General features: G+C 29.8%; 1 protein-coding gene across 1 annotated transcript; it reads left to right on the plus strand.

The window, feature by feature from the left end:
• Positions 1–10,508: 10,508 nt before the first annotated feature.
• Positions 10,509–14,251, plus strand: mRpL10 (mitochondrial ribosomal protein L10). Its single transcript, XM_014423472.1, has 5 exons — positions 10,509–10,580; positions 10,649–10,851; positions 12,218–12,328; positions 12,900–13,098; positions 13,888–14,251. The coding sequence occupies exons 1-5, from the start codon at positions 10,556–10,558 to the stop codon at positions 14,088–14,090; spliced, it is 741 nt and encodes a 246-aa protein (XP_014278958.1). The 5' UTR covers positions 10,509–10,555; the 3' UTR covers positions 14,091–14,251.
• Positions 14,252–14,470: the final 219 nt, after the last annotated feature.

Consider the following 14,470-nt stretch of genomic DNA (forward strand, 5'->3'; position numbering starts at 1 on the left):
ATATATTTGTATACAGTTGTAAATAACAATAAATAAATTATTAAAAAAAAAAATATTTTGAAATAGCCTCCATTTTTATTTCCTTTAAGTTTACTTGGAAGACTTATCAATTTTGACTAGTAACTATACGTAGTTTTCATTAAATTAATTAAAAATTGGGGTGAAATAACTTTATTTTTTCTTCTCTTGGGCTCTTATACTAAGATTAAGTAAGTGGTTACTTTATATAGACGAGTTATCCAAAGCTGGAGTAAATAAAAAATATTAATTTTTATTTAATACTGATCGAATAATAACAGTACTAAAAAAACATATCCCTCATAGAATAGTACATACATATGAAATATGTAATCCCTGTTAGTTGATGTTTACAAATTTATACTAAAATTATTTTTAAAATTCACCATACACAAAGGGAACTGAATTAAAAATGTTTTTTTTTATGATGACAATAGCAAGTTGGAACTCACTTTAACCTCAAGTTCGATTAAAAGAAGAACGAATTGCTGTCATGAGTAATCCAAAATTGTTTTCTCATTCGTCAAGACTGCAATAGATTGCTAACTTAATTATTTGAACTATTGATGATAATTTATAAATAGATTTTCGAACAGTAAAATATTGCTACCAACTTTAAAGAACGGAACTATTTACTATCGATGGTTTTCTCATTAGTTCAGCAGGGTGGAGGTGACTGCGATTCATATCAAGATGTGACAGGATGGATCCTCACACGTTTGTCATCAACCGTAAGGGTGTCGTTTTATATTAACAATACCAGATAGAACTAGGAGCTTCTTGGAAGGCAACAGCTAGGCCTTCGGGGATATTGCGATATTGGCGGAAAATATTATTTTGGACTCTCTGGGGATCATACATCACCACCTGCATGGGAAGTAGTTTGGAAATTATTCATTGTTTTATTTCTTTTAGTATGCCGACCCGATAATTTGTGTGCTTTAACTTATTTATTCATTCAAGTATTTCTTTTAATCAACTTTTTATTATATTTTCTTTTTAATCTATATATTGGTTTTGTTTTTGTAAAATGCATTCATTTATTTGTTTTTCTGTAAACTGATCTACTGCTGTGACTATTATTTCTCTGGTTTGATTTCACATTGCTGTCTAATGATGTATTTATTTAACGGATCACTGGAGAGGATCTCAGAGAGTGAATTTGTCATTTAAATGAAATAAACTCAAACCCCCTAGTTTCTAATCTTGCATCCTCTTCCATTCCTGACAATTCTACGAGGCGCCTGAAAAGAAGATGGCCACGAGACCAGCTAATGTAAAATGTCATTAGAGTGCTACCAATGGGTAGTTTCTCTGCACGCCTGTAACACTCCAATTTAACTTAGATCAGATTTACTAAATGTATTATAATGTAAATAAATATTTAAAAAAAATGAAATAAAAATTGTGAAATGGAAAGAAATAGTGTAATGGGAAGAACAAAAAAAAAAAAAGGGAAAAAAATCAAAGTATTAGTATTTAGTGTGTAGACTGGAATTGATTGTAAAAGGAAATTGTGGGGGAAAAAAATAAATTGTTTTCTTTCTTTTTATTATATCATCCAAATATATGTATTGTATATATGTCTGATCATGGATTGATTAGTATGCTGTGTAATGTAGCAACCCAATGTGTTTGGGCAACATGGCTAAATAAAGCATTTCTCTCTGGTTAGTAATATAATTGTTAGGAATTAATAAAATATTACAAATCGTTGGAAGGATTGAACGGTTGGCTACCACACCTAGTATATAGTATATATACATGCATATTGCATATAGATATATACTTATACGTATGTATATGTATTTATACAACCATTTCATTCGATAATTTATCTATGAAAGTATCTAGTAATCGAAAAGAGTGGATTCATTAAGTTTCCTGAACTAAGAAATACTGTAATTACAAAAGGCCCATCTGAATTAATACTTAGAGCTAATTATTTTAATAAAGAAATTAAAATTGATTTTATTTTGAAGGAATGTCCACCGGTAATCACGATGGGAGATTTTTTTTTAAGAAACTCGACTAATAAAAAATAAACAATAACAGCTGACACGACAGGAAGGAGCGGGCAAAGAAGACGGATGAAGGAACCCAATGCTATTAATAAGTTTTCGGGGCAACAGGCAGTGATAAACGATATAGCTCCTCTAACTGCCGTATCCAAATTTACGTCAATGGCGGAAAATGGTGGGATTTTACAGTCTAAATGGATCGGAAGGCACTTTGTATTACATTTCATATTTTTCCTTATCATAATGAAATCACATTTCTAATACGATTATTTATATTTTCTATTCTTATTACGTTAATAATATTTTTCATTTGTTATCTTATTTAAAATATAGCTACTTATTGACCTCCTAAAGGCAGCGTATAATTTAAAATCCAAATCGTGACATATAGAGCGTGACGTGGGTGCGGCATGCGACAGCCATCTCTAATCTACACGGCGCTTTATAAAGTTAACCATTTCAATAACCCTAATTAAACTTCAAAGTTCACTAAGCCACTTATCAAAATTATTATATGTGCGTGTGTGCGTATATATTTGTTAAAAAGAAAAAGATAACTGAACTAAAAAAAAAATAAAAAGAAAAGAATAATGTTAACATTTATTTTAATTATTTCAGCTGCTAATAAGAATTACTATATATATTTTTCTTATTTACTATTTATTTATATTGATTGTATTAAAAAAATAACTTTAATTGTAATAATACAATGTTTACAAATAAAGCAGCTTATTAAAATATATTTTTGGACAAATATTTTTCTCGAAATTGTTAAAAGTTAAACTCGTTTTTTGTTTTGAACACCTTCAAGTGATGAATGACATAGGATGCGCATGTTAAAACAAAAGAAAACATTTTAAACGAAGTAGGTCATCCTCTTCATTTCAAATTTTCGAAACTTTAAATCGGTAAAAGATTGTTTACATACAAATACCTGCTTAAAGCAAATGTAAAAAAAAAAACCCTGGAGATTCAGATTATCAAAAAAGACTCACAAAAACCACAATCATCTATTGATTTCAATTGATTTGATACAGTGATATTGAAATTTATAAGTAATTCATTTAATAAATTCTCAGATTATTTTCCTGCTTGTGAGGTAAATAACGAAACCGATCAATGCGAGGAGAGATGAGTTTGTTTGTTTGTTTGTTTGTTAGTTTTGAAAGGACGTTTAACAGCCTGGACATCAACGCCCGTTGGTTGTTGGCTTTGGTAAGGCCTAGTTGTTTTAGTCATAGCTTTGGTATGGTGTACTGATCCGCACCAATTATAATTAAATTTGTGGAAATTATAATTTGTTTAATAATCGTTACGATATTGGAAAGGATGGTGAAAAGCAGATAACTGACTTCTAATTTTAAAAATAAGGCAAGTTAAATAGATAATTATAATAATTAAAGGAGAGATGAGTGTCTCACCATAAGTACTACAAGTTTTTCTTTAAATTACATACGGGAACAAAGTAAGGAAAATCCTGTAAGTAGATTAGATTTTTTTTTTTGTATATGGTTGGTATGAGTTATTATTTAAAGAAAATAAAATGTTTTAATGAAAGTAATATGGTCCGGGTGCGGTCAAAAAAACTCAAATAGTAGAACTATACTATTTTAATGAGCCAACGTTTCGCCCCACTTTGCAGGGCTTCTTCAGGGCTAAAAAAGATACAAACACACAGGGCTTTTTAGCCCTGAAGAAGGCCTGCAACGTGGGGCGAAACGTTGGCTCATTAAAATAGTGTAGTTCTACTATTTGAGTTTTTTTGACCGCACCCGGACCATATTCCTTTCATCTTTACACACGGTCAATCAATAATCTTCCAAAATGTTTTAACAGAGACATTAAATAAAAAATAGTGAATATAATATTTTATTGCTTATTTTTAATCATCATGGAACCTTTAAAGATAGAAATCAATGTTACCTGAAAGTGTCTACTTCATTTTTTTGACTTTTTATTTCCAATGCATATGTTAGTGATTTAAAAAAAATAAATCTATACCGCTACAACCCATGGAGGGATACAGTGCTTTGTAAGGAAGTACTGTTACTAGACCTATACTTATAATTTTTACCCAATTAAGTTAAATTAAATCGATCAATATTTAAAAAGCGCCTGAAATTGAAAAACGGCATGAAACCCCCCACTCTCGCCCTCTATGTAATCTATTAAATGTCTAAAATATATTAGTACTGAAGGAGGAAATCAATTTATTCTTCTTATTTAGTCAATTTCATTCTTCGAACGTTACGTAAGAATTTCGATGTTTGGAAATTGATGGACATTTCGCCTGTAAAGGACATCAGTCAATTGCAGGCAACCCAAGAAATATAATAATTCAATACTTTGCAGGCTTATCGAATGATGGAGGTAACCTACTACAATCCTATTCCCGAAATTCACGTTAATTTATACATTTATATATATTTATTTATTCGTGTATGTTTTACAAACCAGCCGGAATAGCCCCTCCCTATTCCTAGTACACTCACGGCAGACTCATGCCATCTTCGATAACACCGCCTTCAGCGGACCCGGCAGCTTATCTTATAATGCCACACTGGCAATCCAAGATATTTATTTGCCTGTGTATATACATTTCATTCTGTCTGTATATATTTAATTTGTTGTTTAATTTTTTTCTAGGAGGTCAGAAAAAAAAAGAAAAAAAAATATATATGTTTTACAAGTATTACATACAAATTGAATACTCGATTAAAATCCAAACTTTTGGAATTAAGAACCTTAGTGATGGAGCTCATGTGGTATAGCTTTAATTATTATCCCTTATTATTCCTTTTACCTCTATATTTTAATAATATTTCTCTTACTATGTAAAACAAGATTTGAAACAAAATTTGAACATCAAAAAACAACTAAGCCGGATCTCTTTGCCATAACACTTTCTCACTAATGAAACCTTCGAAAATCCTTATTGATTGTTCCACTGGTTAGTTGGGAATTTGGCGAACCAATCCTGAAGGGTTACCTTGGAGTTAAGGCTCCCCTCCCCCCCAATCACTAATTAGATTTATTACATTATTTGTATAATTTTATATTAATTGTTATTATTTCATTGGGTTTCCACAAATGTGCTATTTGTAATCGTAATTGAGTTGAACAGTAACAAAACCCGTTAAGTTCCTTCTATTTTTTAAAAATAAAATCAAAAAACTTTTGTAGACCTTATTTTTCGAGTCAACTGCTTGTAAAATGCCAACTTTTAATACTATAAAATGCTACTTCTGAATCTCATTTTATCTGTACTTAGATATAAGTATGAATGGATAACAGAGACTAAGAAATAATATGTACAATACTTCTATTTACAACTGGTCCCACTGAATGTCCTCCGACAACTCTATTAGACTCTCTTCTACACTCAGTAGTCAGAATGCGGTGACATACTCTTCACTTATCTGGGATGCCGGAAGCTGGAGGAATAATAGGTATCCTTCAGGAGGGGTTTGATGAAGAAGTATGGGTCACACACTATTCTACATTTGAGATCTATACTTAAGATTGCCAAGTACGAGGGTAAGTCAATTATTATCCGCAATATAGTTATACAATTTTATTGTAATCAATTAGGAAACTTATAAGTACATCATTTTTCAACATAGTTCACTTGGTCCATCGTTACTTACTTTACTATTATTTTGTATCTGCTTAATGTAACGTCATTTGTTAACCGTCAAATCCCCCCACTCCTCTACCCGCTTGATACCAGGGCCCTGTTTCATAATGTAAGCTAATAGTATTAGTTCATAATACAAGTATACAAACTACTTAGTACTGATATTAATACTTATTTTTTTCATAATAGGGATGACTATTAGTGATATTACAGGAATTAAAAAATACTAAAGTACAAATTACTATTGTACAAGTCAGTGTAATTAGATTAAGATAAATCTACAAGACTAATAGTATTAGTTTGTACTTTATTATGAAACAGGGCCCTGGCATATCCACCTCCAGCTCATTCTTTAGCTTTCCTTCATCCTAAAAGATGAGTCTTTTTTTTGTCCTATTCATTATTTTATTCTTATTTTCCTTATTTCTTGTCTTTTAGTGTGTACTGTATTTTTAGATTTCACTTTTATTTATTTTTTTTATTTCTTATTATTTCAATTATTTTTTAAATTTATGTTCTCTTCTCTAAAAATTTTTCTGTAGTTAGTATCTTTTTTAGCCCTAATGAAGCCCCGCAGAGTGGTGCGAAACGTTGGCTCACAATAATTAGTTATTGACCATACCTTATTCCTTTTATAAAAAAAAAAATAAACTAAAGCTAGGTATTGCGGAATAATTAAGCTGACCTTTTTCATTCGAATTTATCAATTTTTAATGAGCTTATAAGTTATTTAAGAAAATAAATAATTTATAAGAAAATATTAATAATAATTGGTTTAAGGTTTACACATTTCAAACGAATAAAAGTGTTTGTACATATATATGAACATAGGCGCCTACGCAAGGAAAGGAGATTAGGAAGTTTAAAATATGTGGTCCCTGAATGTTTTATTAATGTGGACTGATAATCTCTGCTTCATCTCGATATCTCATCATCATTTACTTAAAACTAACCCGTACAAAGGCTACATAAATAGTACAGGTAATAGTGAGGTCACCAAAAATAATTAAATTTAATTAATAATCATAATATAAAATAGTAAGGAAAATATTTTTTTTTTTTATTGTCTTTTGATTATCTACATATTGCAAAACTATTCATTCAGAACAGTATTTGCGCTATGTAAAAATCTGATCAGTGAGTTCATAGATATATGTAAGCCTCAGGATTTCCTCTCACCGGTAATACTGTTATACTGTCCAATCAATTATAAACCCTATCTAATATCTCCTCAATACTGTCACCCAAGTATATACAAATAAATTTATAATTAATAAAACTTATTTAAAAAAAAAAAATTACAATGTTATAGAATCATTTAATATTACAGCTTGTAAAAGTTATTAATCTTATAATTTGTTAAATTATTTCAATCAGATTTAGGGAGCAGACAGAACAAGAGACAGAGAAGTTATGTTGCGTGAAGAATGAACGACCTGGTTGGAGTGCCCCATTGTTGAAAGTTTCATTGCTTACAGGTCGATTACTGGCGGCGTCTTGTGGGAATTGGCTGTAAATATTTAACTCCAAGCCGCCCTACATTATGTCAGCTGGGCGCGTATTACATTTCTTATTACTTTTTTTCACAAGTCTATTATGAAAAAAATAAATAAAATATACCAACTCATTGTGATTTGTAGAATATCTGATTGTCCACGCAACAAACTTATTCAGTTAATCAAAACCCAGCCTTTATTATGTAGATACCAATCGTTGGATTTTATAATTTCATGTCATTTTAAACGATTTATTCTATGATAAGTCATCATGTCGTACATCAAGAATGAAAGGGGAACAACCCCATAAATATCGTTTTGATCATAACGCAATGGACAATATGAAAGTTTTGCCTCTGTCTAGGTTTATTTACATTGACTTATATATAGAAGTATTACGATGGTGTATTCGAGTTTTCGACGTAAATAAACATTCTGAGGTACCCTCAGAATAATGATCGAGTCTCGCGAAATAGTCTGTGTGAACAACCTAGCTCAAAAACGAAGATACTTACGAAACAGAAATTACAAATTTAAGGCTGGTAAATAAACGGGGTGGGGGCTCTAACGATTTTGATTAAACTCGATATATTCATGAACAATCAAGTGATCTCAGTGTTATTTTCATTTGAGTAGTCTTACAGGGTTTCAACGCTGAATTTATGAAATAGGCGAAAGCTCCCGATCTCATTTCACAGTACACATTTTTTCCATCTTTTGTAAAAATTTGTTTTAAAATGTACAAGGATTTATGTCATATCAAGGTGGTAAGTGAAAGTTGTGCGCTCTGATTTTTCCTAGATAACTTTAGGTTGACTCTCTCTCTCATTCTCCACATTTTGTTGCAATCACTTAGGGAAACAAACAAGGTCATGTATAAGGAGGATGATTTGATTTTTTTTTCAAAGAAACACTCTACTTTTCCTTTTACGTTACACAGCACCTTCATCCATTTAAACTATATTTCAATTCTACTAAATGAAGATACATTTAATGTAATTAAAATTTACTTTATAAATTACGCTTAGTTTGTTTCCGACTCATTCACTCATATTATTGTTGTTATATTATTATTACTTATATTAAATAATGACTTTTTACGTCCAATAGAGTCATGAAAATTGAATTGCCATTCTGATCTCTATGAGACCGGCACTGGTGGTTGAGTTAGAATCGTGCACAGCGGGTGAACTTGTACTCTATAATGCAGTGCCTCCATTTATCACAGCCTCCTCTTAGCTGAACAAAGCATTAAAAGCTTACAAGAAATTTCGATGTGGTTAAATAAAGTAAAGATTTCTTAATGAAATAAGTTCGAAAAATATTACTTAGCTTTGCACCATCAAAAAAACATCATTACACCTAATTTTAAAATCAAGCTATATTGTAATTACAAGGAAATAATTTATGGGCATGAACATTGTTTCATTTTATTGATATGAAATATGGTGGATCATCTAACATATAATTTTTAATTATGTCTTTATTATATTCGGTAGAATTGGTGTATGTTTAATTCTTAAAAGCTGAAATACCATACATTCCTTGAGATCGCCATGAAATAATTTTCAAAACACCTGAAGCTAGATTCGAACCTAAGCATTTTGTTCTTAAAAATTGACCTATACAGAATGCTGCAAGTTGTCTATGTCCGATTTCATCTGAAAAGGATCTGTTGGGGGATTAGGATACGCTATGCTTTTTGAGTGAGCGTAGCAAGCGGAAGTTGACGGCTATGTTCTTATGAAAGCAATAATAATAGTACTATAAGTAGGAATTTTTAATTTCTCGCCCCTGGAGCTTGTTTGTAGAGAAGTATAAACAATTTTCAATTAAAGTGTAATATACCACACGTTAATTTCTCTTGTTTATCCTTCATAATTTATTTATAGAGTATTATTAAATGATTTGTTTATGATAGACTTTAACCCATCTATAAAGCACAGGTTCTTCTGGTCATTTCTGATATACAGGTAGGAGGGAGGTTATTTATTGGATCTATTTTAACTATGTGGGATAGGGGTCAAGTTTTCATTTCTTTGAACCATCACTCAAATACCAGATTCGAACCGGTGCTGCAATAGTCGCGTGTTAGTCAAACTTTGCGCTCTTACTCACTCGGTTATAAACTGTCCTCAGCGCTTCCCAATCAATAGAAGTCTGCCTTGTGCGGCTCACCCCTCTCCAAAGTGAGGGATAACAAATTGAATCCAAAAATTGTGGTTTAAAATACTTCAAACTACTCGTAGTATAGGTAAGATGCTCGAAAAGGTAGCGGCCACCTCGGCAGTTCTGAAAAATGAGCAAGTAACATTTGGACGTAACAGTTATAATCACTCACAGCCACTGCGGTGGGTAGCATCAGCGGAAGTCTACCTTAAGTTATTCCACAAATGTATATTAGAAGTTTTCTTTTTTTTCTTTCTGTAATATTTTGAGAAAGTAGCATTTGCTGGCAGCAGCCACTTTAGGAACCGCTATTCTGTAGTTATTTCCAAACTGTACGCTTTTTGCTGCATGCGGTATTGTGCGTATTTTGTCGCACAGGGAATTTAAGTTTTAAACTCCTAAAATCCGACAATAGCATGCTCAATCGCAGGCGTAAGTCGTTCCTTTCGCTACAAGTCAGAATGTCACCTCCATCCAAAAAAAGATTTAAATTATTATGAAGATTAGGTAAATTTCGGCATTGAAAACAATTTGAATAAGATTTATTAGAATTCTTTTTGATTTAGTTTTTTTTAAATCTATATTAAGCTCTTTGCTTCATACAAACAATTTGATACTTTGATTAGTGGTTCAATAACCTATTTTTACAGTTATATGTACTTCATATTTTGCAATTAAACATTGTTCCGGAAAATATCCATGTTATGGAATCTCAATTTGTTATTTATCCTATGTTTTTCTATTCATTAATTTAATATTTTTAAGAAAGTTTACAATTTTTCCTTACAATCAACGATAATTCGAGAAGCTTTGAGTCTGATAAAGCAGCTACTAGACAATTAACGAATTATTTACAAAATTTTGATAATTTTTTAAAAATAAATAAATCAATATATGCATAATTTAGGGATTTTCCCATAATATGATCAATAAAATTATTGAACGGAATATTAGATTGAATGTTTAAGTTTTAAGAACTTAAGTATTTGTTTCAGAACAGAATAAAGTCTTGAATTAAGAATATTTTTGGGGATCTTGGAAATTTGGTTTTATCCCTTCCTGTATAAAGGCATGCCATATGCGGTCTGTGTTTAAATAAATTTGGTTTATGAACTAACTTAAAGGTCAATTTTTATTATTATCTTACTACATCCTTGGACTGATAGTCTTATTTGTAACCTTCTGGCTCTCGTAACCTACTCAACCACACTAAGATGGCTAACTTTATTTTTAAAGAAGGTAAACATTATTGTTTTAAATAATTTTCATAATTTTACTATGATTAATATTGGGTTGTTATTTTATAGGACTACTTGGTGTGAAATGGATTCCAAGATTTGAGAGTGTAAGATTCAGGCGTGTAAATGTACAAAGACCTAGACCTCCTCATTATCTAAGAGCTAAATATGAAGCCTTAGTTAAACCAATATATAAGGAGGATACTTCTTATCTACCTCCTACTGTAAAATGTATGAAAAATCAAGAACTTGAAAAAAATACAATAGATATTGTGAGTTATCTTGTATTGTGTAGGCACTTGGTATCATAATATAATATGATTATTTTCTTTATTTTTGTTATTAATTAAATTATTTATTTATATCCATGTTTCAGTAATGATGAAAGAGAATAAGGCTGTATTTCCACTCGCTATAATCTAGTTTCTTTTAGTTAATAGATAATTTGTTAAAGTTTTATGGATAAAAAATGTTTAAATTTACTTTTCCCAAATTGAATATGGAACGACCATGAGTAGGAAATATTTCTTTATTTTTTTGGAATGATGGCTTGAATTCTCCTATTCCTAAACTCCATTAAGCCAGACCAACATTCTCTCATTCCAACAATATACAAGTGTGAAAAATTGATGAGAGTGGAAGCTAAAACTAATAGCTAAAATTGCCATTGATATGACCCAAATTCATGAATGAACCATTGATAAATAAATATTGTATCCATGCCAATTTTTAGCTATTAGTTTCTTAGATGCCCAACTATGCTATAGAGACACTATATCCAGTTAGTTCTCAAAAGTGATATTAATCTGTACTTAAAAATATTACGGATGTAAATATATTAAAACGTACATTTCTGTTATGTATGCATGCATGTATGTGGAATCCTTGAAATTGTCTTCACTTCAAGCACTCCTGTCAGTCAACTTCATTATTCCATTAGGAGTTATCATAAGGTTTTAAAATAAATGCTTATTTAATAATAATAAAATAAATGCTAAGTTTAGAATAATTTTCAGGAGGAAAATTAAAAGGATTTAAAATCAAACTAAGAAATAATTTTTTCAAGTTAATTGATATATCGCTGCTTTGCTTGGATAGTGGCACATCTCACAAAAAAAAAAAAAAGTTTGACTTTACTTAGAGTTCGACGTATTCTAAAGATAGTACCATAGACTACAAAACTATTAGAGTTGTTTCTAATTAATACAATCTATACCTCATACATAAAATAAAAAAGAAACTTTTTTTTGTTATATTTCCCTATTCAAGTAAAGCAGCAATATCTCAAATAAAAAAATAAAAATGCGTGCTTAAGTTCAGTAATTTGCTGATAAATAGCCTCCTAATACCATAAAGATATTATGGTTAAGCTTTAAAAGTATAACATACCTTTTCATTTCTGCTTAAACTTCCATAAATAATTAGGTTAGTATTCTCAAGTGACATAAAACTCAAATTTTCTAAATTTAATCTGAATATGAGTCGAACCCGAATATAGGTTGACCTAATATTTTACTTGAGACAATTTCAGAAAAAAACTGTGCCTATATTCGAGCAAACATGGTATGTTGTTCAATGGACATTAAATTTACCCTCCCCCTAATTTTACATAAATAATGGATGCAAAATTGATTATAGATTAATCCTTTGGAAAGAATCATTGCCAAAGAACTTTATCAGAAATTAGAATCTTCAAAGTTCGTTGGGTTCCTACATGTTAATCCAATTTGTGGAGAAGATGAGTTCCAGGTAATTATTACTTTTGAATGGTTTAATTTTAAATAATTTCAACAAACCAGGCACTAACAAACCAATTATCACTAATTTTATGAAATGGTTCGCTATCGTCTAGAGAAAAAATGTAATAACTGTTTAGAGATGGAAATTGAGTTGCAAAAGTTTTGTGAGAGCAGTCCCAAAGATATTAGCAGTTGAGTGTATATATCAGTGATTTCCCCAAAAAATCCGGTGTTTAGTTGTAATCTGTACTCTTACAATTCTGACTTGAGAATGTTAGGGCGATGCCTTAACATGCTAGGCCATCATAGCTAAATGTATCAAGAGCAGTTTTTTATTTTACCTTATACCAAAAAATAATAATAAAACGTAGTTTTAGAAGTACAACTCCTGATAAAATATTATTTTTAAACAACAATTTAATTCTGTTTTATAGAAACCTAGAATATTAAGAATTGAAACTTTATTATTATTTAAATTATTAACAAATATTTAAAGTATTAAAAATTATTTAATAGTTACTGTCAACTAATTAGTATTAATTTGAAATTGAATGTACATTTACTTTGTATTATTGTTCTAGGCACGTGTTTTATTATTCAGGGAAAGAGTTAGCATAGATAAATTCAGTAAAAAGGTGGTGGATAAAGCTGTAAGAGGGACCATCTATGAAAGTATTCTACCTTTGTTTATTACACACACTGCCATCATCTTTTCAGAAGAACTACATGTTGATAAAATTCTAAAAGTGCTTAGAAAAATACCTCAATATGTACTTATGGGTATGATTTTTGTTTCTTTTTTCAGAAATTCATTTCTGCTCTGTATTTAATACATAAATTTTTAGTATATATATGATGTGATGTTATGTTAAAGGGCTACTTTATATAACATAATTTTTTAAAAGCCTTAAATGATTCAAAGAGAAGCATTGAATTATTTTTCAGTTAATCTTTCCCTGAGTAATTGAAATTAGGGGAGTCATAACATAATTGTTTTTCATTTTTCATTAGAATAATGCCCCCTTCTTGATTTAATTATCATTCTCGTTTAGTATGACTATTGGTGTGACATCAGTGCCTTTAATGCTTGAGGTGATTGAAAATGGATTTTAAGGTCTATTTAGGATATAGATTAAATTTTCAATTAATGAAATCATGTTGAACGTTTTTTTTGTAAGGTAATATACAGCAATGGTGAAGTTTGCCTATGCTTCTGATATAGTTCCAATAATATTATTTTCAATACTAGATGATTTAGTAGCATTAATTAAGATGAAAATAATGATATTCTTAAATTAATACTAATTGTGGTAATAAAAAAGTAAAAAAATCAAATTTGTTAAATATATATTTATTTCTTTAAGTAATAAAATATTTCAATGCAAGGATTATCGTCATTTACTAAGAAGGTTTTAAAAACTTGTTTTTTATGCTCAATGATCTATCAAAAATTTAATCAACTCTTATTGATATGTTTCACTGTATGTAACTGAATAAGCTGTAAAGAAATGACAAACATTTAATTTATAGTCACTTTTGGATTTATATTGTTTTTTTTTCCTTTTTTAGCTGGGATTGTTGATAACAGATTATTAAATGTAAGTCAACTAAAAACGTATGCTGAACTTAAAAATATAACAACAGCACGTGCAGGGTTAGTCTCTTTATTGAATTCTTTTGGACAGCAAATAGTGAACAACATAACTGCACATCCACGCAATCTAGCAACACAGTTACAGTTGTATTCAGAATCAAAGTCAGAAAGTTCGTGATTTTAGATCATATTTAACATTGTTTTTTCCAGTGTAATATATTTATTAAATAATTTTATATTTGTAAAAGCTATTGCATGATTTGTAAATTACCATTTTATCCTGTATATATTTCCTAAATAATAAAAAATGGAATAATAATACAATGAATTTAAAAATTATTATATTTTTTTCTATTATACACCTCTCTTTCTATATTTATAAATTGTTGTCACTATTTCTGTTTATTGTTCTGTAATTTTATTTTATTTATTTTTTTTTTTTGTTGGAGGATAGAAATGCTAGACATTTTTTTTTCTAATCTATGATTGAATTTTGCACTTGGCAAGTTTGTCACCTCTAAGGCATGATCTTGTTCAAAATAATGGAGAAAACTTGAT

Source organism: Halyomorpha halys, unplaced genomic scaffold (assembly GCF_000696795.3).
Source record: "Halyomorpha halys isolate HHAL.00 unplaced genomic scaffold, Hhal_1.1 Scaffold423.1, whole genome shotgun sequence".
NCBI lineage: Eukaryota > Metazoa > Arthropoda > Insecta > Hemiptera > Pentatomidae > Halyomorpha > Halyomorpha halys.